This window comes from Ascaphus truei, chromosome 1 (assembly GCF_040206685.1).
Source record: "Ascaphus truei isolate aAscTru1 chromosome 1, aAscTru1.hap1, whole genome shotgun sequence".
In the NCBI taxonomy this organism is placed as follows: Eukaryota; Metazoa; Chordata; class Amphibia; order Anura; family Ascaphidae; genus Ascaphus; species Ascaphus truei.
In genome coordinates this window covers 82283198-82294844 of record NC_134483.1, presented here as the reverse complement: position 1 = coordinate 82294844, position 11647 = coordinate 82283198, and the positions used below count along the sequence as shown (strand labels likewise).

Below are 11647 nucleotides of genomic sequence, written 5' to 3'. Positions count from 1 at the left end.
CTCTCCCCCACACACACTCTCTCTCTCTCCCCCCCACACACTCTCTCTCTCTCCCCCACACACTCTCTCTCTCTCTCCCCACACACACTCTCTCTCTCTCCCCCACACACACTCTCTCTCTCTCTCCCCACACACACTCTCTCTCTCTCTCCCCCACACACACTCTCTCTCTCCCCACACACACTCTCTCTCTCTCCCCCACACACACTCTCTCTCTCTCCCCCACACACACTCTCTCTCTCCCCCACACACACTCTCTCTCTCCCCCACACACACTCTCTCTCTCCCCCACACACACTCTCTCTCCCCACACACACTCTCTCTCTCCCCCACACACACTCTCTCTCTCCCCCACACACACTCTCTCTCTCCCCCACACACACTCTCTCTCTCTCCCACACACACTCTCTCTCTCTCTCCCCCACACACACTCTCTCTCTCTCTCTCTCCCCCACACACACTCTCTCTCTCTCTCCCCCACACACACACTCTCTCCCACACTCTCTCTCTCCCCCACTCTCTCTCTCCCACACACTCTCTCTCTCTCCCACACACTCTCTCTCTCTCCCCCACACTCTCTCTCTCTCCCCACACTCTCTCTTTCTCCCCCACACTCTCTCTTTCTCCCACACACTCTCTCTTTCTCCCACACTCTCTCTCTTTCTCCCACACTCTCTCTCTCTCCCCCACACTCTCTCTCTCTCCCCCACACTCTCTCTCTCTCCCCCACACTCTCTCTCTCTCCCCCACACTCTCTCTCTCTCCCCCACACTCTCTCTCTCTCCCCCACACTCTCTCTCTCCCCCACACTCTCTCTCTCCCCCACACTCTCTCTCTCCCCACTCTCTCTCTCCCACACACTCTCTCTCTCTCTCCCACACACTCTCTCTCTCTCTCTCTCCCACACACTCTCTCTCTCTCTCTCCCACACACTCTCTCTCTCTCTCTCTCTCCACACACTCTCTCCCACACTCTCTCTCCACTCTCTCTCTCCCCCACTCTCTCTCCACTCTCTCTCCGCCCCCCCTCTCTCTCTCTCCCCCCCCACTCTCTCTCTCCCCCCCACTCTCTCTCTCCCCCCCACTCTCTCTCTCCCCCCACTCTCTCTCCCCCCCACTCTCTCTCTCCCCCCCACTCTCTCTCTCCCCCCCACTCTCTCTCTCCCCCCCCACTCTCTCTCTCTCCCCCCCCACTCTCTCTCTCTCCCCCCCCACTCTCTCTCTCTCCCCCCCCACTCTCTCTCTCTCCCCCCCCACTCTCTCTCTCTCCCCCCACACTCTCTCTCTCTCCCCCCACACTCTCTCTCTCCCCCCCACACTTTGGATCTCTTATTTACCCTATATATCTTACTTGCCCTATACTACACCGAAATAACCTATACTGCTGTCTTCCAGATTTGACTCAAGCTTCACACGGAAGACATCGGAACCCCCCCTAACCCAGAAGACAGGTAGGGAACACATCCCCTCCAACTTATAACATTGCGGGAATGAGGCTACCTGGACATTGAGGGACTGCGGATCAGATAAGATCCCAGGCGGGATTGTTGCTTTAGATATTGTGAAGCGGGGACGTCCAGACACTGGTTAAGGGGTTCAGGAAACTAGTCATTCACACCTGGCTTTTATTTCTAGATCTGACATTTACACACACACACACACACACACGTAACAAGGCCTAATTGTAGTATAATGTAATACAATAAATACATTTATGTCAAAAATGAATGTTGTTCTGACTAGGAATTTATTAAATGTATTTTATTTATATATTTTATTTTAAAGTGGGGTTGGGGGCGGGACTAGGGTTGGGGGCGGGACTAGGGGCGGGGTTGGGACTAGGGGCGGGGTTGGGGGCGGGACTAGGTGGCGAGTAGATTTTTTGGTTGGGCGAGTAGGTTTTTGGGTGATTTGTCGAACACTGTATATATACACATATATATATATATATATATATATATATATATATATATATATACATACATATACACAATGTACAAATGTATAGTGCGCACGCACGTGAGCGTTGGCCGGAGAGCTGCTTGCGGAGACAAACTTTTTTGTCTTTGCTGTGCGGCGGCGGTGTCACGTGAGCGGTTCGGCCAATGAGGGCGAACCAGCTACGTGATGTCACGGCCACGCCCCCCCGAAACGCCCCCATGTCGCGTCTACCTACAGGACAAGAATTGCCCCAGTTACATGCGAGCATGACATCACGGTGCTCAGCTGATGGCGTGCACAAGCAGCATGGACGTGGCCTAACAGTACTGGAGTGGGCTCAGAGAGACAATCCAACCATTTTATTAAGATGAATTTTCAACAGAAAGCCATTTTAATATTGGGTATATTATTTTATCCATGCACTCTAGTTAGACCATAACCAAGGCAGAGTAAATCTGATGATGAGTTATTGTGAGGCTTAAGTTAACTTCTCTCTGGCGCAAAAACTCATGTTCTTTCCCTTTTGTGACCAATTCTGCTGCCCTTAGTCTTTGCCACAGTCTCCTTGAAGACAGCAAAATAATTTGACGCTCTTACTAATCAGACTAAATGTTAAATGCGAAATAAATTATACACACGTTTAATAAGAAAAGTTATTTACAATAAAAAAAATATACACTATATACAGTATATGACCGTGTATTCCATACACTAATAGATGCAAGAAAAGTAAGGAATGCAATGAAATAACAGGGGTTACATGTTACAATTACAGTAAGCAAAACAAACTTCATATAGTTTATACAGATAACATTTCACTACGAGGTATGTGTCCTACCTGTCCCTAGTCTTTCCAAAGGATTTTGCCGTAGTAGTAAAGTAATAAGATCCTGAGCATCCGTGGGTGGAGCGTCATCCGTCTCCGGCCAATTTATTTCATCTAGGAAAAGGGAAAAGAAAGAAAACGGCTAACTATTCAGTCGATATTTCGCAAAAAGTTACCCCGTTTCATTTCAACCTTTTTCCTTTGTTAGAACCTCATTCCCTTAGATTTTTTGGTTGATATACTGGAGCTATTGAACAAGCATTTTAGATTTTTTTTTCTACCGTGCCTTTTCCTTTCACTGTAATGCTGCAGTACTCTGTGAATTTCGGCTCGTCATTTTATCGGCTAAACACCACTTTTAAAATGTCTGCAGTCTTTTCTCAGTCATAGGCACTTATTCTGTAAGCTCCTATATGGGAAAGATGCATTGACATCAATGGGGCTTATACGTACAGTAGGTACTGTATCAAAGCTTACAGAATAAGGGCCATAGATGTCGAACAAGGCTTCATGTATCTATTATATCTCATGAGAATTAGGAGAACTGGCATTCTTTTCAGACTTCTCGAATCCTGTCGTTAGCTAACAGGATGCGTGTTTTTGTTTTTACTTTTTGGAGGGACTGAATCTTTTAAAAAGTATACTATGGAATCACAAATTTATATTATTTAAAGGTGCAGGTCTTCTGTTTTTTTTTTTTTTTAATATAGGTAATTTGTGAAAAGAATTTCACTTTTAAATGGAGTCACGAAGCAAAATGCGCACCTTTCCCTTATTCCAATCTAGCATAATAAAATCTCTGTTGACCAACCATATTCTCGGCACAAGTTATGAGTTAAGCTAAAGGTCACAAAACATATCAGATGTCAGAATAAATGCAAGGAGGTTTTTCTCCTCCACCACCATGCTCCTACCTTTTAGCCAACCAAAAAATTCTAACTTCACATATAAAACTTGAACTAACTGAATATGTGCCATACTGTATTTAATAAATGGGCTCCAGTGAATAAAATAGGAAGAAATATTGTCAGGAAAGGAAGCAGGTGGGATGTATGCATGTATATCTTTATTTACATAGCGACCTCCATGTACATAGCGCTTCACAGCAGTAATACACGTGACATAATATTTTAACACCGTGCCTCTCCCAAAGAGAGCTTACAATCTAAGTGGTAAGTAGGAAGAACTTACACCGACAGAAGGAGGGTGCAAGGGGCCAAGATCAGTGCATATGAGATGTATAGTACCAGCCAGCAGAGTTACCCAAATGCTTCATTAAAGAGGTGCGTTTTAAGAAAGGTCTTAAAGGTGGAGAGAGAGAGGGTGCTAGTCGGATATTGAGGGGGAAGGGCATTCCAGATGTGTGGGGCAGTGAGTGAGAAAGGTTTTAGGTGAGAGAGGGCTTTAGACACAAAAGGGGTAGACAGAAGACATCCTTGAGCAGATAGGAAGAATCGGGCAGGTGGTATAGTGAGAAATTAGGCCTGATATACAAGGAGGGATAGAAGAGTGTATAGCCTTAAAAGAGAGAAAGAAAATGTTATGTGTAATACGGGATTTGATAGGAAACCAGGAGAGGGATTTTCAGCAGGAGAGGCGCTGGGAGATTTAGGAGAGTAAAGAGATTGTAGCAGCAGCAGCGTTTAGGATAGATTGTAGGGGAGACAGGTGAGAGGCAGTAAGGCCGGACTGTAGCAGGTTACAGTAGTCCAGGTGGGAGAGAATGAGATCATCTGTTATAGTTTTAGCAGTAGAGCGACAGAGGAAAGGGTATGCATTTCCAATGTTATGGAGGAAATATCAACAGCTTTTCGCTAGATTGTGAGTGTTAGAGGAAAATGTGAGGGACGAATCAAATGTGAGAGGAGTCAAATGAGTGCAGCGTGCTTGTGATACTGGTGTATGATAGTGCTGCCAACTGTAATGTAAAAGGGGGCTTTCTAGCTTTAACATATTGTTTAAAAATGGTAAAACAAAGCTAATCCCTACTCATGACTTGGTATATTTTACTTGGGAGGCATAAAGATATTTTTGAAGTAGTCCTTATGGAAAACAACAAAGTCCATTTGAGCACTGCTCCTTCTGCTGTAGAACATATGAGCACGTGATGAACAGTACATTTCTCCAACTGGCATGGAAAATAATTGGGTGAGAACATTATTTTATAATTGATTTCATGACATTCATACTAAAATATGAATGAGGTGATAAAAATTAACTAAATACTTTACATGCATTTTATGATTGCCAAACAGATTTGAATAATTTCCTTGCACAGGAAAATGTTCACATAATTTAATCCAAGCAAATGTGTGTGCAAGACAAATATGAAATAAAAAAAATGAATAATGTGCGTGCTCACTTGGATGCAATGTCTAACACAGGTTAAATCAGATTTAGAGCATAAAACATGAATATGCATTGCTGCCGTAAGGCATCAGAAACAAAGGCAGCATTTGCTGCTCGCCTTAATTAAAACAGGTTTATTCCCCTAGCCACTCACGCCATATCACGCGTATCACCCCAGAAACCGCACAATATGGATTTTAATGCATAAACTATGTTCAGAGGTTATGTGCTGTAAGTATGTGTATTGTTCCTAAAGATCTGTATACATATATGTATATACTATATTACTAAAAATAAGTGATTATGATTTATACTTAGAAAGATAAATGTTTGCACCTCCTACTGGACTTGCTCAGCAAATCACAGAATAGCAGCAATCGGCAAAATAAATGCCATTATGATCACACACTTTCTGGCATAATCTTAGCCTTTTTATGCATCAGGGAAATTTATGTTAACAGCAGGTATGGAAATAAGGGATTTTGTTTCATTATCATTTTGTTTTGCCACAAGCTGCGCAACGGTACTTAAGGTCAGCCCTAAGGTTCAGACCTAGAAGGTTATTGAATTTTAAATGATAGAAGAACAGCTGTTGTACAAATAACATTACCTTGTAATAACCCTCTGTGAAATCATTAACAAATCTGTGGATGATATTTGCTTCCTTTCTGCTTTTCGTTATTTATTATGAGACTTTGGCTTAAGGTTTTGTCACATTCATTGCTGATTTCTTTATTTGTGTTATTAGCCATACCAGGCATTTTTGTTAATGCCATCGCCAGCATGTGTATTTCTAATTGGTGCTGGCTATATTTGACCATTTTAAATAACTGAATTTCATTACTGGGAGAGTGAACAGCCTTTTGATGCCAGCACTACTATTTTTGACTCTGGACCGTCAGTTTCAGAAACAGAAGTATAAGGCGGTAAATGATTTGCTGTGGTGACGGATCACACCATGTTCTCTTACAAACACCCTGTTATCCAGTACTTTAACCATCAGCATTTGTCAGGGTATTTTAAAGGTGGATGTGTAGGCATAGCATTTAACAGTGAACACAAAATCTTTTTTTTTTTTTTTTTTTTTTTTTTTAAACAAAATATCTGTAACTCTGAAATATTTATTTTATACCTGTCAAAGAACTGCAAATTTGTAGTACAAGTTACTCCACACCTCTGTGTGCATACCTTATAATTCGATAAATAGTTATAGTCTTGGTGTTTAGAAAGCAGGAATAAATACAGTCTTTGGAATTGCTGATATTTTGCATATATTATCATTAATATGCTTTTTTTTTCTCCATATCCCCATCTACATTTTGAGTTTGATCTATAATACATCTAATGGAAAACAATGTCCCCAAATCTTTTTTTTTTTTAATTAAAAAAACAATGATCATATCTTTTTTGAATAATGACACTTTACTTTCATGATTGCACTTACCACTTATAACCTGACCGAAAAGCTCTTCTGGAGTATCGCCAAAGAATGGTACACACCCAACAAGAAATTCATAGAGGATAATTCCCATGGCCCACCAATCCACAGGCTTCCCATAACCTTGTCTCAAGATGACTTCTGGAGCTATATATTCAGGTGTGCCACAGACCTGAAAATCAAAAGGCAAATGGTTGGAACTGGAAGGGCTAGAACAAAAATGATATGTTAGTACCAGAGACATGTTCCTTCTGTTTCAGATAATAACCTCTCACTTAAATAAATATATTAACAAATGGTAGTAGGGCACACCATGGCGTTTACAGCTGAGGTGCGCAGTAGTCAAAATACCAGGATACACAGCAGGAGGAGCACTCTCAAACAGAATGAAAGCTGATTATTATGGTGGATCAATGTTTTGGTCTCGAGGGGACCGTTTTAAAAATGTCAGGAAGTGACAGAAGCGATTTATACCCCATACAGAGAGAGCAGAAACGGTGCGTACAGTGCTGAAAGTGAGGTCAGGGATTAACATCATAAAATGGTGATGATGACATCAATGTACTTATTCCTAAGAAACCAAACTGCACCAAAACGATGAAGGGGTTAATTGTAAAGGCAATGCATGGCATCATAAGCACAGGACATGTACTGTATGCCCAAAGATGTACAAAGAACAAAAGAAACAAAATAGTAACAGAGTCAAAGTGCACAACAGAATTCTGAGCTGGGTGAATAAAGCAATACAAAATTATACAATGTTTTCCTAGACTGGTATATAGGAACAAAAATAGGAATTAGGCAGCCTAAGATTTAGAAAAGTTCTCACTTCTAGACAGACATTCACAAAACAAACATGAAAATAAAGGGTACAAATAACCCCTAGATGAAGTAGAAGCCGGACATATTGTACCAAGTGATATACAGTGAACAAAGGCAGCATAAGCATCACATACCTTGCAGCACTATTCACAACGTTTCTGCACTCACCAACATCTTGAAAAAGTTCTGGTCAGAGACCAAAAAATCAAACTATCATTCTATTTTATAATAAAGTGTGTGTGTGTGTGTGTGTGTGTGTGTGTGTATGTGTGTGTGTGTGTGTGTGTGTGTGTGTGTGTGTGTGTGTGTGTGTGTGTGTGTGTGTGTGTGTGTGTGTGTGTGTGTGAGAGAGAGTGTGTGTGAGAGTGTGAGTGTGTGTGAGAGTGTGTGAGAGAGTGTGAGAGTGTGTGTGTGTGTGTGTGTGTGTGTGTGAGTGTGTATACTCTGGAGGAATAGAAGCTTCTATACAGTATGAATGGAGCAAATGAAAACAAATAAAATAGAGCGTCAGTTTTGTTTCTAGTAGCGAAGGATACTATGGCAATTAACAGAAGAGTGGTGCAGTGCTTGGATACTGAATCGCCAAGTACTTCATTTTCAGGTTTATGCTATATTTGCGTTACAAAGGGAAAGACTGCCTTTAACAAAGGTCTTTCATCTTCAACAAAAGACGGGACTGTATGTTGAAAACTCTGCAACTATTTACAGTATTATGATGGAGGGATATAAGCAAACTAAACAAATTCAAACATGCCATATTATAGATGGATACATCTTTAAGTAATTTTCGAATGCACAGATTGTAGACAAATGGTAATGAGGCATGCTAAAGGGAAATGGACTATAGCTAAGATTTTAGCACGCTTAATGGTACAATGCATCATGATTTCTAAAAGTACTCTTCAGAGATTCACAGACTCTTCTTGGACCGAGTTTTCCATTCATCTCTCTCAAAGTCTCACTTAAATACAATTAGATCTTCCATCTTCCATGATGGACAATAATGGCAAAAACTTGGAACAATTTACTGTGCACCAGCTAACTAGAACATAGAAACAGTTAACAGAAATATACTACACCCAGAATTGCTCAAAATTTTTTATTGCTCAAGAATAAAGTATTATTCTTGCAATCTATTGTACTATACTTCCCTTTAGCAGCAAAGTGTTTACATTCACACAGCTCAAAGTATTTGTTGCCAGATGATGAGGAACTGTCACATAGCCTATGTAAAATATGGTATAGACATGAAAGCAGAAGTGCCAAGTATACAGCACTATTGAAGAAAAACTACACATTGTGAACAGAGATGGAGCCAGCAAAATTTCATATTTAACCCTTTGAGTGCCCTGGGGCATAGTTACTACATCACCATGAATGCTCCAGGACATAGTAGCTACACCCCTAAACAAATACTTGTTCAATTAGGGGAGATCGTGTACTGCGCTCCCACACGATCTGCACTGATGACGTGTAGAAGAGATGGAAAACGCCTCCCTATTCTGTGATCAGTGACGGAACGCTCATGAGAAGCGGTCATGTGATCAAAGTGCTGGAGGGTCAGCGGCACTCTGGTCCCGCGAACCCTCTCGCACTCAAATGGTTACATGCTGCAGACTACCACAAGCGTGGTAAGCAACAGTGTTATTCCCAGAAAGTCTCCAGCTTGTAGCTAGCTTAGTCTAGACCAGTGTTTTGAACCTTTGGGTTCCCTGGGTATCCCTAAAGGGTCCCCTGCAATGTTCAGGTCATTTGTAAATTGTAGTAAATACAGAAGAATGTACAATGCATCTGATCTCAGACGCGCTATTAGAGAGGGTTGGGGTTCCTTACCATACTTCTGATTTCAGAAACGCAATTAGAGAGGGTTGGGGTTCCTTACAATGCATCTGATCTCAGACGCGCTATTAGAGAGGGTTGGGGTTCCTTACAATGCAACTGATCTCAGACACGCTATCAGAGGGGGTAGGGGTTCCTTACAATGCATCTGATCTCAGGCACTCTATTAGAGAGGGTTGGGGTTCCTTACAATGCATCTGATCTCAGACACGCTATTAGAGAGGGTTGGGGTACATTACAATGTATCTGATGTCAGACGCGCTGTTAGATAGGGTTGGGGTTCCTTACCATACTTCTGATTTCAGAAACGCAATTAGAGAGGGTTGGGGTTCCTTACAATGCATCTGATCTCAGACACGCTATTAGAGAGGGTTGGGATTCTGCAGCATTTCACAATATAATTATAGCATTCCTTAACGGAAAAAAAGGTTGAAAAACATTGGTTTAGACCATCTTCAGACTGGCCCACAACTTTCCTTGGTGTTATATACAGTAGCTGTACTGAGTAGCATGATTTGGGTGTCTTGAATTATTTTTTTATTGTCCAACTTGGAGACATCATTACATAGAAAACATGTTAAGGGCCATATTCACTAAGTACGGCTACTCATTAAGACACATTCTAGCACTTACAGTAGGCTATATGGGATTAAATGCAAATAGGGGTAGTAAAAAAAAGCCAACATGAAAGAAATCTTAACACATGAATATCGTAGGCAAATTATAAACAATGTGTAGTGTCCTTATGTTTCCTGTTATACATATTCACAGAAATTAAACCATGCATAAATCTGACCTGTTTATCAAGGAATTCTCGGGCATCCTTCTCAATGTGACCCTCATAAAGGTTGGTAGTCATGCTCATAAGGCCCACTTTGGAAAGCCCAAAATCTGTAAGCTTTATATGTCCCATGGATGTTACCAACAAGCTGTAAATAAAAGTGATATATTTAAAGCTACCTGCAATAATTCATGAGTCTTATGTTTACAAGCCCGCAAATTGATTTTTTTTTATCCAACCTGTAAATGTACACAAACCACTTTCTGGTCATTTGTAGATGTCAATGCATTTTCAAATACACACTGACTCAAAACTAAACAAATCCACTATGGATGTCCTTAAACAAAATGAAAATAACAGCTGTATACTGTACATATTACGCACACACCACACAATGTACAAATTCAGTGTTGATAGTTTTGTAATACAAGGAAGATGAGAGTAATTGAGAACAAGGACAGAGGAGGAATGAATAAGGGTGGGAAAGAAAGCACAGTAGATTAAAGGAGAAAGGAGGAGAGATGTTTCTTCGATATCTGCTTATGTACACTGTAAAATGTTGACCTAACACGTTTCCCACGGCTAAAAGGCACATCCCTCCTTTAAATTAGAACAGCACATGAAGGAAACAAATCTTATTAAAACCATCAGACAAAACCACATCCTGAAAATAAACATGGCTATAAACAAAAAATATTTAAAAAAGACAAAAGATATATCAATTTAAAAAAATCAAGACAATTTCCTCCTGTTTAAAAGACATCCAGCTTTAGAGTGAGCTCACGTACACCCAATTACAATAATATAATGTTACAAAACCTGACATACCAAAACACACAAGACAAATGTTATGCAGCAGCATACTGTATCACTAATAACGAAAATACCTATGCATGCTGCTGCCAACTGGTAGTTTTTTCATGTATTTGTTGTTTACTTTGTGATATTTGCTACCAGGGTCATTAATGAAAAGGAATTAAGCAAACAATGCAAGCCTGTCATTTGTTCTGTTATTCTATCTTGCTAAGCTTCCCACTCACAATGAGTTAGCTGAGCCATATTGATATCAACACAATCCTCACAGTGCCCTATCAATGTACACACACTTTGTGCATACTATGAAAATGTGGAATGGGTGAAATCTTTTATTCAGATGCTCAATGGTCGCACACGGCAGGCATTGTTTCACTGCTGCATGGGCAGACCATTAATAAAACATAAGAAGCTGTCATATTTACAGAATCAATCACTGCACGATATACATGTGAATAACTTCAGAATTAACCTGTTGAAGGGACCTGCAACCCAAGGATTCACAGGCTCCTACAGATTACAATCTGCAGTTTCTATAGAAAGTTTACTATAAATGATAATACAGAGAACTACCACATGCTTGTTATTTGACAATGATTCTTAATTATACTGCTTACTTATTTAAAGGTGCAGTCCCACTTAGCTCACAAAACAAAAGTTTACAATCAACTTCTTTAAACCCACGTTAACGGTCACCGTCTTTCTTGTTGTTTTTGTTTTGTTTTTTTTCAACTGAAAGTAAATCGGCTTCCAATAAAAATGTTACATGTGTGTATCGTGTGATACCTGTATATTTAAGGACAGTCATATCTCCACAAGACATTAGATAAGAATTGTAA

General features: G+C 40.7%; 1 protein-coding gene across 9 annotated transcripts in view; it reads right to left on the bottom strand.

The window, feature by feature from the left end:
* MAST4 (microtubule associated serine/threonine kinase family member 4) overlaps positions 1-11647 on the bottom strand; it is a 607818-nt gene that overhangs the window by 35573 nt on the left and 560598 nt on the right. For all 9 annotated transcript variants that reach the window (XM_075590393.1, XM_075590412.1, XM_075590402.1 and 6 more), the window contains 3 exons: positions 10011-10143; positions 6560-6725; positions 2779-2880 (listed from right to left, as the gene is read on the bottom strand). In XM_075590393.1, the coding sequence (XP_075446508.1) occupies positions 2779-2880; positions 6560-6725; positions 10011-10143 (401 nt within the window). The remainder of the gene's footprint in view (positions 1-2778; positions 2881-6559; positions 6726-10010; positions 10144-11647) is intronic.